The 15,057-nt window shown below is 43.4% G+C and overlaps 1 protein-coding gene across 2 annotated transcripts; it reads left to right on the forward strand.

Annotated features, from left to right (window-relative positions):
* The first annotated feature begins 8,721 nt into the window (after positions 1-8,721).
* Positions 8,722-12,131, forward strand: LOC136965229 (ribosomal RNA processing protein 1 homolog A-like). Of its 2 annotated transcripts, XM_067259293.1 has the most exons (12): positions 8,722-8,990; positions 9,573-9,655; positions 9,764-9,821; positions 9,968-10,053; positions 10,180-10,241; positions 10,502-10,631; positions 10,721-10,785; positions 10,877-11,079; positions 11,210-11,289; positions 11,392-11,489; positions 11,641-11,660; positions 11,777-12,131. In XM_067259293.1, exons 1-12 carry the CDS (start codon positions 8,861-8,863, stop codon positions 11,974-11,976), a joined length of 1,215 nt encoding a protein of 404 aa, XP_067115394.1. In that variant the 5' UTR covers positions 8,722-8,860; the 3' UTR covers positions 11,977-12,131. The 2 variants fall into 2 exon arrangements, with proteins under 2 accessions (XP_067115394.1, XP_067115395.1); XM_067259294.1 differs by lacking the exon at positions 9,764-9,821 and having other exon boundaries at positions 8,851-8,990.
* The last annotated feature ends 2,926 nt before the right edge of the window (positions 12,132-15,057 follow it).

The raw sequence follows: 15,057 nt of genomic DNA on the forward strand, positions 1-15,057 counted from the left end.
AACCATTTACTGATTGGGTAAGTCATTTATTTTCACTTAAATATGATTGGAAAAAATATAACTGAAAAAAATAATTATATAAGTCCGTCAAACTATCTTGTAACGCTACATCTGAGATCGCTTTTGTTTCTTGTGAATTCTGAATACCATAGGATATGTCTTGTGTAATGGTCAGGTAAACATAGTTTGATTGATAATTTAGCAGATGCTTTTATGAAAAGCAATGACAAATAATGCATAACAACATCATACTTTCATATATGTAATGAATGAAAAGTCAACTGAACGGAAGGGACATAGTCTAGAATTCAGGAATCAGTGAATTAACCAAACAATAATCAGGTGATTGCTTTGGAAGGTTTCTCTAAATGGTTTGTAGTCAGGGACCCATTAAGTACTAAAGACATCCCATAAACAGGGAGTCAGATGGCTGAGTGGTGAAGGAGTCGGGCTAGTAATCTGAAGGTTGCCAGTTCGATTCCCAGCCGTGCCAAATGACGTTGTGTCCTTGGGCAAGGCACTTCACCCTACTTGCTTCGGGGGGAATGTCCCTGTACTTACTGTAAGTCGCTCTGGATAAGAGCGTCTGCTAAATGACTAAATGTAAATGTAATAAACCCAGTCTCCGAAAATATTTCACCAGGTTTTTTAAACACAGAACAAGGCAAGTAGTATCAACAGGACAACACTTGCTACTAGCCCTCTTTTGTAAAGTGGAGACAGCTAGTGACCATACACCTCTGGTGGCTTTATGGATGCTATAACATCTCTGATGTAATCTGCCAGATCAGGGATGTTAGAAGAACTGTCAGGGTAAAAGATACAGCACGAATGTCCAACAACAGCCAGTAGAGCACAGCGTGATGCATGGCTCCCAGCTCCATGGACATACAAGTTTTATAGGGGGTCAGATGGTTGAACGGTTAGGGAATCTGGCTTTTAATAAGAAGGTTGCCGGTTTGATTCCTCGCCGTGCAAAATGACGTTGTGTCTTTGGGCGAGGCACTTCACCCTACTTGCCTCGGGGGAATGTCCCTGTACTTACTGTAAGTCGCTCTGGATAAATGGTCTGTTAAATGACTAAATGTATGTCTCCACTGGAACTGCATTACTATCAGTTTAGTCTAGCAATGTGTAAGTAACTACAAAGCAACCAGATGATTGGAGAGTCTCTACATACTTTAAAACCAATAATGACCAGGCCAAACACACAGTGATAATGGCAACATATCTCCCTCTGGCATGAAGGTCAGACTACGGTATTATAAATTGCATAGTCCCTTGGAAACTTGTAATGAGAAAGTATAACTAGTCTTTTGAAATTGGATGATGTTAATCCCATAGCAATGAACAGTTTTGATATATCTTAAACACAGTTTTATTGGAATAATCCTTTGACGTCTGAATGAACAACAACTGCTACTCTCATCAATACTCTTCTACTTTATATAGATTGCAGACATCCCAACCTGCAGAGACTCATTTCCGGGAGGCTGCTTCTCTCCCCCCCCCCCCCCCCACCCCCCCTCGACGCAATCAGGACGCTCGATATGCACCTGTTTCTACCATAAATGACCATTGCACAGTCTCGCGCTCGCTCTAGATACAAAATCCCCGAATTCCGGGAGATTGTAAGATTGTATAGCATTTGCGGGCGTCCGGGAGCCGCTATTGAAATGCGGGACATTCCCGGAACTTCCGGGAGACTTGGGATGTCTGAGATTGCATGCTCTGAATGCATGAGGTGGTATCATGCAGAGTGCTTGGACATGACTCGGACAGAGTTCAACGCCGCAAGAAGAGAAACAGACTGGAAATGCCTTGCCTGCAACAGACGGAGTGTCTGAAAATGTCCTACACTAAAAATAATGTTTTAACAAATTACTAATACCACAGTAATAAAGACTTGAGTTATGATGTTTAGTGTGGTTTTAATGCTATTTTCAGAGATTGGCGATTAATTGGAATTTTATTAAAAACTTTATGGACATGTTTTGTGGATTTGGAAAAGGCGTTCGACCGTGTCCCTCGGGGGCTCATGTGGGGGGTGCTCCGGGAGTACGGGGTACCGGACTCCCTGATCGGGGCTGTTCGGTCCCTGTACGACCGGTGCCAGAGTTTGGTCCGCATTGCCGATAGTAAGTCGAACTTGTTCCCGGTGAGGGTTGGACTCCGCCAGGGCTGCCCTTTGTCACCGATTCTGTTCATAACTTATATGGACAGAATTTCTAGGCGCAGCCAGGGCGTTGAGGGGGTCCGGTTTGGGGACCTCAGGATCGGGTCGCTGCTTTTTGCGGATGATGTGGTCCTGTTGGCTTCATCGGGCCGTGACCTCCAGCTCTCACTGGAGCGGTTCGCAACCGAATGCGAAGCGGCTGGGATGGGAATCAGCACCTCCAAATCTGAGGCCATGGTTATCGACCGGAAAAAGGTGGAGTGCAATCTCCGGGTCGGGGAGGAGATCTTGTCCCAAGCGGAGGAGTTCAAGTATCTCGGGGTCTTGTTCACGAGTGAGGGAAGGATGGAGCGCGAGATCGACAGGCGGATCGGTGCGGCGTCCGCAGTGATGCGGGCTCTGCATCGGTCCGTTGTGGTGAAGAAGGAGCTGAGTCGAAAGGCGAAGCTCTCTATTTTCCAGTCGATCTACGTTCCTACCCTCACCTATGGTCACGAACTGTGGGTAGTGACCGAAAGAACGAGATTGCGAATACAAGCGGCCAAAATGAGTTTTCTCCGCAGGGTGTCCGGGCTCTCCCTTAGAGATAGGGTGAGAAGCTCGGTCATCCGGGAGGGGCTCAGAGTAGAACCGCTGCTCCTCCGCGTCGAGAGGGGCCAGTTGAGGTGGCTCGGGCATCTGATAAGGATGCCTCCTGGATGCCTCCCTGGTGAGGTGTTCTGGGCACGCCCCACTGGGAAGAGGCCCCGGGGAAGACCCAGGACACGCTGGAGGGACTATGTCTCTCGGCTGGCCTGGGAACGCCTCGGGGTCCCCCAGGAAGAGCTGGTGGAAGTGGCCGGGGAGAAGAAAGTCTGGGCCTCCCTGCTTAGGTTGCTGCCCCCGCGACCCGACCCCCGGACAAGCGGAAGATGATGGATGGATGGATGGATGGACTTTATGGACAAAGTAAAGGGTGTGGAAGTATAGCAAACATTATTAGAATAATCTGGTGTATATTTGAGATTTTTTGACACAAGTTTGAAAAAGATATTGAGATTAGTGAAGATTTCATGCTATTTTCAGAGATTAGCGATTTTCTGTCATTTAAAAAAAAACGTTATTCAAAATGTAAAGGGTGTGGAAGTATACCAGACATTATTAGAATAATCTGGTGTATAATTGAGATTTTTTGATGCAAATTTGAAAAAGTTATTGAGATTAGTGAAGATTTCATGCTATTTTCAGAGATTAGCGATTTTCTATCATTTAAAAAAAAAACTTTATTGAAAAAGTACAGGGTGTGGAAGTAGGCAAGACATTGTTGGAATACTCTGCTGTTCGTTTTAGGTTTTATATTCATAAGAATATTATAAAAGTCACAATTTTTCTAAATTGTATTGGTAGTTTTCACCCGGTCCCTAGCGTGACGCTGCAAAGTAGCGTCAGAGAATATCTAATATAGAGAGAACTGCCACTCTCGGGAAACTTCCGGGTTCTGAACTGGTTGCAGTTCCACTCTAGTTCCATATGAGGGCGCTAACGGTCGAGTGCAGAATGAATGGAGGTCTATGGAGCTATACCCCACTTTTCTGAGGATATAATTTTTTATCTAGTAATTTGAATTCTGAATTCGAAAGGGGAGGCAAAAAAAATACACACTGCTGGGTGATAGATTTTTTAAAAGTCGCCTTTCTGTTCTAAAAAGCCTTTTAAAATGTCATTGACGTCATACACATTGTACGGCCTGAGATACTGCTTGACGGCAAGCTCTGGTTACTTCCACTTTTCTCTCGAGGCATCGACAACACAGCTGACAGGTTAAGTTCTCCCTGTCAATACACATGCTAGAAAGAGTTTTGGTTTACTAATGTTGTTGCTAATGTTGCTAATGCTCTGACATTCTGGTTCTGCTTCTGATGCCATCAAACGGGATCTCTGGTCGTAGTCAGTCCTTCACTAACCAATCAGCATTCGTTAGCAGAATGCTAGCGTGTTATGGGCAACAACGACTTGCCCTGTAAGAAGTCGAAAGGACATAAGTACTCGTTCATTCAACTTTCGACCTGTAATCCATGTTGAACATGCAAAAACTACAATCAAATCTGAGATTTCTCAACGACAATCAGGTGAAAGAGACAAATTTAGCCGTTTAGTACGGTGGCCCTGAAGTGCAAATCACACCCACTAACATGAATGCATCCCCCAAATGAAAACACTCCCCCCAAATACGAGTCAACTCCCCCCAAAGAGGATGACTTGCTCACCTCCTCCCAATACAAGGACACGCTCCCCCAAATGGGAAACAACATTACATTAACTCAAAAACACATTACATTAACTCAAAACGGAAAGGGTTGGTACTACACTTCTTTGCTGAATGGATGCAGTTACTAACAATAAATTGATCGACAGAAGTACAAAATGCAATAGCCTGACAGAGTTACATGCACCAGGACATTTGTTTGTCTATCGAAGCATGTAGCAAGTAGTAGGCTACTTATGCTAAAGTATAAATTGCGTGTTAAACGTAAAAATCGATAGCGAAACAACCATCCTGGTCCAACGTAACTCTGTCATTACCATGAAGTTGATCGTTTTGGTTGGAATAAAAGAAGAAACATTGTGTTAACAATTCAGAGTCATGACTTGCACTACACTTTATTTTAATCAGGGACATTCCTATAAAATAATCTTAGATATGCTGTTAACGTTTCACAACATTAAAATAAGTAGCCTATGCGCACTAAAAAGACAGTTGAAGGAAGCAGGACTTTTCAGAAAAAAAACCTAATAGTCCACAACAGATGAACGAAATGCCACAATGACAGAGTTACGTGGACCAGGATAATTGTTTGGCTATCGATTTTTACGTTTAACACGCAATATATACTTTTGCATAAGTAGCCTACTATTTGCTACATGCTTCGATAGCCAAACAAATGTCCTGCACGTAACTCTATCAGGCTATTGCATTTTGTACTTCTGTCGATCAATTTATTGTTAGTTACTGCATCCATTCAGCGACGAAGTGTTGTACCTACCCTTTCCGTTTTGAGTTAATGTAATGTGTTTTTGAGTTAATGTAATGTTGTTTCCCATTTGGGGGAGCGTGTTTTTGTATTGGGGGGAGGTGAGAACGTCATCCTATTTGGGGGGAGTGTTTTCATTTGGGGGATGCACTCATATTAGTGGGTGTGATTTGCACTTCAGGGCCACCGTAGTTTAGCTCCATAGACTCCAAGCCCCCACCCCTCGGCTTGAAGCAACGGCCCCGGTGGATGTAGGTGGTATTGCATTTCTTGTTAGACTTCCGGCTGTTCTGGTCGTTTTTATTCTATTAACTCCAGTCAACATTTACAAAACTATCTCCCCCAATAATTTTTGTTCGATTCTCGAACCTGGCTCATACTACTACCTTTTTCATAGAATAATATTTCCTGATTTTTGCTAAGTTTGAAACCATTCCGAAATGGGTAAACTAGCACCCCATTTATTTGCTTACGTCAATAAAAGTTGCCTGCAAATGTGCTCGCGGATACTAACAGGGCACAAGCACAAAAGTTCACATTGGCCGATAGCCGATTTACCTGGAGCTGAATGAGCCATATTGAATGAGCACAGGGAGAAATGGCTTGAGTTGCCTGCCCTGTTGTAGCAAGTTTAGCAAATGGTTGTTACACATACATGAAATGTTGTTAATATAGTTTATTCCCGTTATTTTAAAACAGATTTGATTTTTTCTGTCAAGAACGTTTTTACGTTCATGACATGATGGCCAATATTATATTATGTTAAGCGTGAGCATAGATTGTTGACATGTCTATCTGGAGCAAAGACGAAGATTAATACTTTAACTGATAACCACAATAAGAAATGATATAAATATGATTAGTCTTGCCTTCAGAAGCTTTTGTTAAACACACCCATTATTCTTTTTTTAAATCGTGTCATCAAGCCAGACTGCTTTTGTGGGACAATGAAGGTCCTCAGTGACTGTTTCACCCCCACTTATATCTGATGGAAACGTCTTGTATATAGGCCTAGTTCTGTTAATATGCCCCTTTCAAAGGCAAATGTTAAATAAAGTATATTTTAGACACACTTCTCAAGCTTTTATTTATTACATTATTTCCAAGTCTTGTTAGATCACGTTATATCCATTAATAGGCGTTTGGTTTTGTAGAACATATAAAACACAGGCCACATTTCTACACTGATATGTAAATTGAAGGCAGTGTGAATTTCGTGGCATTTCATTTGAAAATACAGTTGACAGTAAGCTATGGTAAGTCTGCATTATGGAAGATTTCGGTTACCAAAATAACTATTGAGCTTTCTTTGCCTGGCGAGAACAACGACGGAGCTAGGTTTTTTTTAATCCGATACAATGCGTTGGAAATCATACTCAAATCACAAGAAAAAAAGCAACATATGTGATGAGTTCCATCTAGAATAGCCCTATATTTAGCCCTATAGCCTATTTCTAACAATCAAGTGAAAGGAATACTATACAATGACAGCATACATTTACGTAAAGTTTGCATCATGTCTCTGATTCTTATCGGACTTGTACCCCATTCTGCCACTGCAATGCCTTAGCTCACACGCTCGCAACCATATAAATCTATGCTCGCCACTGGCTATCGCAAAGTATGACGTGTACAGCTAGTTGCAAGCGTGCATGAGGTCACGGAGCTAGGGAAAAAAAGAGCCACTGTTTAAAGCTAGACCGGAAGAGTCGGAAGTGGAAAGATGGCGCGGTCCCGTTTCGCGCTCTCACTTGCCTCACTTGCCTCACTGCGCACTTTTCATAGAAATGAATGGGGACGCCATCTTGGAAGACAAAAGTTGCTTCCTCTAGTTATATTAACTCTATGATAGACTCCCATTCATTCTGCACTCGACCGCGATCACTCCCAGGGGAACTCTGGTGGAACTGCAACAAAATTCGGTACAATGGGGCTTAATAGGGAGTGGCCAGGCTCTCCTTAAAGATCCTGTAAAGTGGACATGGAAACGAGTTTTAAGTTCGCCACACCACAGAATAATGTGTTATTAACTACCCATCCAAATTCGAATGAAAAAATAACACTGACAAGTATGTTAAATTAGGCTTTGAAATCGTGAAAAAATCAGCAGTCTTCTCTGCTTGAGACTGGGGGGGGCGTGTCGCATGAAGGAGCTGAAGCTCCGCCCCTCGCTGCCTAGTGCCTACCTCCGACCCAGATAATGGACGCTATGTCAAGCCGAACAAAACCGTATAGAATTACAATTTATTTGTTCTATGAGTGAAACATCCAGATGCATATAAATGAAATGTTCCCCTGAGCTGTAACAGTAAACATGGACACCAGAGAGCTCTCCAACTAGGCTACTTCTAACACATTAGCTACCATTTCACCAAAATACCATCATTCTACACAGAGTAGCCTAATATAAATTTAGCGGTTTGCACTAACTCATAGCAGAGATACCTCTGGAAAAGTTATCTAGTATAATTATAACAAGCACACAGAACTGAGTGATGAACTGCCGGCGGCGGTGGATGGTCCAGGTGCGACCGGAGGATGAACAGCCGGAGGGGCGATGCTCGGTACGGCTCCGCGCTGCAAGAGAAGCCGTGTGTTGGTGAACCCCGTCTGTCTCTGGTCCATGTTAAAACTGTCCGCCGTGAAATGGTCAGTGCAGAGGCGGCTGTTGGAGTTTATCCGAAGCTTTCCATGAGCGTGGCTCTTCACAAAATCTATCCACCTATTTTTCCTTTCATTATCAATAGGGAACTTGAATGGCGTTGCAGCGCAGCTGGAGTTTTTGCATCCAGGGAAGATGCAGTTGCGGGTGGTGGGAGACATCCTGAAGCTAGCTAGCTAGCTGATGTAGGCTACAATAACAGTACAGCAGGAGGAGCCATTCAGTGATCTGACGTAGATAGGGCGAATTACATGGCCATTTTTTGGCTCCGCCCATTAAAACCTGATCTGAAAACGGAAGAGAAACTGATCTTCGGTTTAACTCCAGATTTCAGTGTGACAAAGTTTTAGCGCTTTGCACATGCTTTCCGGAACTCATTTCACACCTATATGTACTTAGAAGCAAAACATGGAATTTACTTTACAGGATCTTTAAACAGGCTCTGGTAGCGTCTTCCGAATGTGAGATGAATGTCGAATATGAAACTAACTTCACCTCGCTGTTTAACCATCAGTTCTGGCCTTCTCAATTCGACTGGATGCTGTTAAATAATAAGTATGTTTGGGGCAACATCCAGATTATTTTCCAGCAAATATTTTCAACAAAACAGTTTGCACAGAGCCTTTCAAATCCAGCTAACTGAGTTAGTGACGTACAAAAAACGGACCCACAAGGTACAGTTATTTGCGTGTTATTCGGGAAGTCGGGAAAAAATACGATTCCTAAAAAATTCACCAAATTATTCGATTTTTGTGGTAATTTCACAACGAAATTCAAAGAAGCTGGTCAGCAAAATGTTCTTAACTTCCCATCACTAGGTGGCAGTAATGCAACGTAGTGAATGCCAACTGCCGTACATTTTCACAAAGGAAGAAGAAAGGTAATCGTCATCTGTGCGCAGCTCAAAGTAACAGTCGTTAACAAAAAGGACGTCAGTGGTAGCAAATAACTTATATTGTTCTTCTATAATCTTTGGTGGTAGGTAAGCGTTCCACGTATAGTGTTGGGAACATGGCGCCAATACAACAAGAACCTGAGATCCAGTTTGCTCAAAGATTAGCATCTAACGAGAAACATATCAGGACAAAAGCAATAAAGAAGCTCAGAAAATATATAAGTGTAAGGTCCCAGAGAATCAAAGGTAAGACGGTCAATTCGTTAACGTCGTTAGCTGGTTATTAGGCAAATCCTAACCTTCACCATCATGCTCTAGCTTTAGTGATAGCGTGACCTAGCTTTCCCTTTGCCACGCAGGAGCTTAGTTTAGAACAGTGGTTTAGAACATGCACAACGAATATTTGTAAATTTGGTTTAGCTGAATACTGCATACATTGTATCTGATTAACCAAGTTGACTTTATCCCTTGTGCTGCCTTCGGGTCACATGACCCAAAGGTTCACAACGAACCATCTTTGTGTTTACCCAATAGCATTTTCTTTTAACCTTCGCAATGTGGGGGGGGGGTGGGGGGTGGGGGGGGGGGGGGGGGGGGGGGGGGGGTCTGAGATAGCCCGACGGTTAAAAGAAAATGCTTCACTGTTTTTGTATGCGGTAAAGTTGTCGCAATACGACGGTGGGTCACAATGACTGATGGGTCACAATGACCCGAAGATAAGGGTTAAACTTACATGCAACACCTTGCTCACTGGTTGGTAAACAATCGCACGCACAGATACAATGCTTTGGCATCAATGCATACTTACTTTCCCATCTTTGAATGTAGGTGGTTTCAGCGGGGATGAGTTACTTAAACTATGGAAGGGCCTTTTTTACTGTCTGTGGATGCAGGACAAACCACTTCTTCAGGTGAGTGTTTCTACGTTATTTTTATATGGCTCCACATCGGCGAGCGACTGCATTCACATCTTCAAATCTTAACTTTTGAATTCTTAATGGAAAATATTTGTGCCCCAGGAGGAGCTGTCAAATCAAATTGCAGGCCTTCTGCACAACTTTCAAAGTGTTGACAGCCGTAAGTCTGCCATCCGTCAGATTTTATAAGCAGTCATGTAGGCCATATTAACATCGTATATACCTTATGATAATTTACATTTTATTTGCACAGCCCTGACCGAATCTTCCTGGCCACACACTATGGTAATTGTTTTGTTTCTATAGAGTTTCAGTATCTGGAGACCTTCTTGCAGACTATCAAGAGGGAGTGGACTGGCATTGACAGATTGCGCATGGACAAGTTTTACCAGGTCAGTGTCTGTGGAATATGGTAAGAGAGCTTTATCTGGATTAAAAAAATAATAATGGCACGCTTGACAATAGTTCTGTGTTTTTGGGTGTATTACAAATTCTTATGAGACCCATTCATCTGTCAGCTGGTTCGCTTGGTGTTCAGGCAGACTTTTGAGATGCTAAAGAAGAAAGGATGGGAGACAAGGTAATGGCTGAATCAACCATTTGACCTCTTAACTTTTTAGTTAAAGGCATCCCTTCATTGAATTTGATTGTTCAGACTAATAGCTTGTTGTGTGTGTGTGTGTGTGTATATATATATATATAGTCCTTTTTTGGTTGTTTCTCACATAAACCCTGTAATTATAAACCCTGTAAATAAAAATATCTGGATAGAACTGCCTTACTGTACTTAACAATGTCACTACAGACTTTTCTGATTGAATACCTCTTGTTCTTCCACAGCGTACTTGCCAGGTTTTTGGAACTTCTCACAGCACAGGTCCTCCAAAGCACCAGTGGAGCACCTTGTGGACTTCTGTTTCACATTATGGACCTCTACATGACAGAGCTGGCTGGCGTGGGGTCAGCTGAGGTATGAGTTGTGGCTATTTTAACCCTGTAACTGCTGACTTGTTTTGTTATCCGTTGTGTGTTTTGAACCTTTTTCTGTTGTCCTCACAGCTCACTGCAGAACAAAATTTGACCTTCATCAAACCTTTCTGCAAGTCAGCAGCCAAAACCAAGGAGTAGGTAGCTTGACAAGTCTGCAACCCACTCTGCTCAAAAAAATGCTTTAGAAAACCCTCCTTTTATTCACCCATCTTTCCTTCCTTCCAGTCGCATCCTACTTAGAGCCATCTGCAACAGCATATTTAGTGTCATTGTAGATCAGGCTCCATTTGCTATTGAGGATCTAATGAAAGAAATGAAGAATGCACGGACAGAAGATTCAGATTCAGGACAGGCATCTGAGGAAGAGAATGTGAAAACCAGAAGTGTCAAAAAACCCAGCAAGAAATCTTCAGGAAAGCCAACAAATGGTAGGCTTTGCACAACTATTAAACAATTTATAAAAGACTTGAGGCCTGAACTTGTCTTTCTCAGAACTGCCAGCATTTTTTCCCTTTGTTCTGTCCTTGCACTTATGCACCTCATCAACTGAATATGAAGATGAAGACGAATCGTTCAACCTGGAGGATGGCTTGGACATTGAGTTACCAGACGACGAGGGAATTGGACCGGTTCTCCAGGTGATTGTTTAACACACTGGCACTGGCATGGTTTTATTGCAAACAAGTAATTGCGTCTACAGAATTCAAGTTACATTGTTCTGACAGCAGTTTTTATTTCAGTTTGATTATGGTGCCTTGGCAGACGAGCTGTTTCAGCTCGCCAGTCGTAACAACACTCCTAGCTTTAACCGCCAGAAACTCTACAAAGTTATCAAAATGTGAGCATCATCCCCTGATCCCTCATATTATGAGTAATATATACTATGTTACAATGCTACACACGCACATGAGCTATCTTTTAGATTGTGATGTATTCTGACTTGATTGTGATGTATTCTGACTGAGGATGTGTGCTTTTCTCTTTTTTAGGCTGCGGGATCTCAGCGAAGGTAGTTGTTCATTAATTGTTGATCATCATTAGTTCATTAGTTTGTCGATATTCATAGTGATTAATGACCATGGCATCTGAGTTTGCTCTTATCCTCCATCTCCTTCTCTTTTTTAGGAGCCTTTCCACAAGATGAATACCCAGAGGAGGTATCAACGGATGAGGATGACGATGAAATGTTTGGCAGCAGAAAGAGGATGAAGAGGGAGATAGGCCTAGGGGAGAAGGAGGAAGAGAATGGGGCTTCTGTTGGGGGTCAAAGGGCACTCGAGATGGCCCTTCTGGACTCAATAGCCGACTGCTGTCATTTTTCCTGAACTTTGTATGGCACGTTTGTCAATAAATGAAATATCAAAGGTAAAGAATATCAAAAATACAGACTATGAATCATAAGTCAGTCTTGGAAAACAAATAATTATATTGGACAGATGTCCCTGTCTATTGGACATAATTAAAAAATAGAGCTGCCTGTAAATGGTGTCTTGCCTTCAGTTTTGTTGTTTTTCAGGCCAAATGTTACCTTCTTGGATTCAGATTTTGGTATCTGGCAATTCTGTAAGACATGTATGCAAGTCCCTGAATTTTTTTTTAACTATTAGCAGTAATTAAGATATCTATTTGAATATGACTGGCATAGAATAAGGAAATCATAGCCAAGAACATTCCATAATTGTTCCAAAATGATTTTCTGGATGATTACACCCAGAATGCTTTTGAAGGGTAATAATTGACGTAACAACTTATTGTAAATGGTCAGTAGACTATCCGATCGATTAAGGTACCTACTCGAAAGCAGGTACACTGTCTGCTTCATTTGATCTTGATAGGCTAAGCATTCTGTAGCAAATAACAATGAACACGCTATTTATTAATTAAAACTACTTCAGCATATTATAATGCACCTAAAATACAAATGTCAGCGAGGGCAGCAATCGCGAACCACAGACGTGCAATTTAGCTAGCAGTGGAAGAATACAAAACAACGAAAATCACGAGTTAATTTAATTTAAATTTGCAAGAACTATAGACTTATACAATAACAGGCTTAAATGAACTGACAACATAAGTTATACGACTTGCAGTTCTCAAGGACGCACACACGCAATCCCAACTGCGGTGTGAAGCGCGTGTCCGTGCTACTCTCCGACATGCACTCTAACCATCACTGTTGATAGATGGCCTAAAACATTTTTTTGTACAGTCCTATTTCTGATACCGTGGCGGCAGAAATTTAGCCGTGGCGGGCTACCACGGCAAAATCAACATAGAGGAAACACTGTATTGTCAGAAGAGGACCGTAGGTGGCGGTGTAAGGCTGGACGAGAGACTTGATGTATTCAGGTGCAGTCCTGTTCACCGCTCGGAAGGTACCAGTGTCTTGAATCTGATGCGGACCGTGATGGGTAGCCAGTGGAGGGAGATGAAGAGCTGGGTGACATGGGAGCGTCTGGGTAGGTTGAAGATCAGGCGTGCTGTTGCGTTCTGAATCCTCTGGAGAGGGCGAGTTGCGCATGCTGGGAGACCGGCGAGCAGCTAGTTGCAGTAGTCCAACTTGGAGAGGACAAGTGCTTGGACTAGCAGCTGGGTGGAATGCTCAGACAGGTATCTCCTGATCTTCCGGATGTTGTAGAGGGTGAATCTACACGACCGGGAGACTGCAGCAATGTGGGCTGTGAGGGAGAGCTTGTCATCCATGGTAACCCCGAGGTTCCTGGCAGAGGATGAAGGAGTCAACGTCTCAGATCCCAGGGTGATTGAGAGATCGTGGGAGATGGAGGGTTTGGCCGGGATGATAAGTTCAGTTTTGCAGAGATGTCTGTGAGGCAGGCCTCGATTCTAGCTGAGATCCCCGGATCAGTCGGGGGGAACGACAGGTACAGCTGTGTGTCGTCAGCGTAGCAGTGGTAGGAGAAGCCATGGGAGGTGATGATCGGTCCAAGTGCAGTGTCGGTGGGGTGAGTCGTGAACTCGTCAATGGGAGGGAGGAAGGATGTTATTAGGTAGATGAACCCCAACATACTAGCCATGAGTTCTTGACCTTCTTACTGGCTGAATCTATGCTGGAGAGGTGTTGGGATTAGGGGTGGAACGGTACATGTATTCGTATTGAACCGTACGCTACGGGCGTCACGGTTCGGTGCATGAAATTACACAGAGAATACACGGTATATATAAATAAGACTTGCGTGCAAATTAATTAATGTAATGGGGAACTACTGTTAGATACTCGTGTTCTTTAGGGACATCTAATCAATAGCTCTGAAACTTTGATTTGCGCCACCGTGAGTCAGAGATAGCTAGCAGCACTAAAGACTAGTATGGCGAGTGGTGGCGACCCGCGAGAGAGGACCCGCCGGCCTCTATAAGATTGCAAGTTTGGGAAAACTTCGGTTTCCCATTCAGTTACAGTAGTACAGGCGAGAGAGTGGTGGATAAGATAAGCACTGTGTGTCGGCGTTGTTCAGCAGTTGTGGGCAATGACGTGCAGTCTGGCAAGGTAGGCATGGCCTACCCTGCCAAAATTCAAATGTAAAAATGTTTATTAAATCATTTTATTTAATAAACTTTTATTCTTGTGATTTATATATGCAATATGTGTGTTATTCCAATTGTTACGATGACAAATGTAGCAGTTACGCATAATCAAATAAAAAAGACTAAATGTCTAAACTCTTTTTCTCCCCTGTCTGAGGCAGAGATCTCTGACCTCATTCTCTCTCATCGCCCCACCTCCTGTCCCCTTGATCCTATACCCTCCCCTCTCTTTCAAACCATCTCCCTCTCCATCATAACTTTTCTTCTCCATGTCCTAAACTCCTCTCTCACCTCTGGCACCTTCCCCTCTGCCTTCAAACAGGCTAGAGTTACCCCTCTACTCAAAAAACCCTCCCTTAACCCTGCCGTTCTCCAGAACTACAGACCGGTATCACTGTTACCCTTCCTTTCAAAAACAATTGAACGTGCTGTATCTAACCAACTGTCTAACTTTCTCTCTCAGAACAACCTGCTTGACCCCAACCAATCGGGCTTCAAGACTGGCCACTCCACAGAGACTGCCCTCCTTTCAGTCACCACTGCCCTCCAGTCTGCCAGAGCGGCTTCCAGGTCATCCGTTATCATTCTGCTGGACCTTTCTGCAGCGTTTGATACGGTTAAGCACCAGATCCTGCTCGCCAGACTTTCTGAGATGGGCATCACTGGCACTGCACTCCAGTGGATCTCATCCTACCTGTCGGGAAGATCCTACCAGGTTTCCTGGGGAGGCAAACTGTCAGGCCCTCGCCAGCTCTCCACTGGTGTCCCACAGGGCTCCGTCCTTGGACCCCCCTTCTCTCTGTACACCACCTCACTTGGACCAATCATCACCTCCCATGGCTTCTCCTACCACTGCTACGCTG

This window comes from Osmerus mordax, chromosome 21, assembly GCF_038355195.1.
Source record: "Osmerus mordax isolate fOsmMor3 chromosome 21, fOsmMor3.pri, whole genome shotgun sequence".
NCBI lineage: Eukaryota > Metazoa > Chordata > Actinopteri > Osmeriformes > Osmeridae > Osmerus > Osmerus mordax.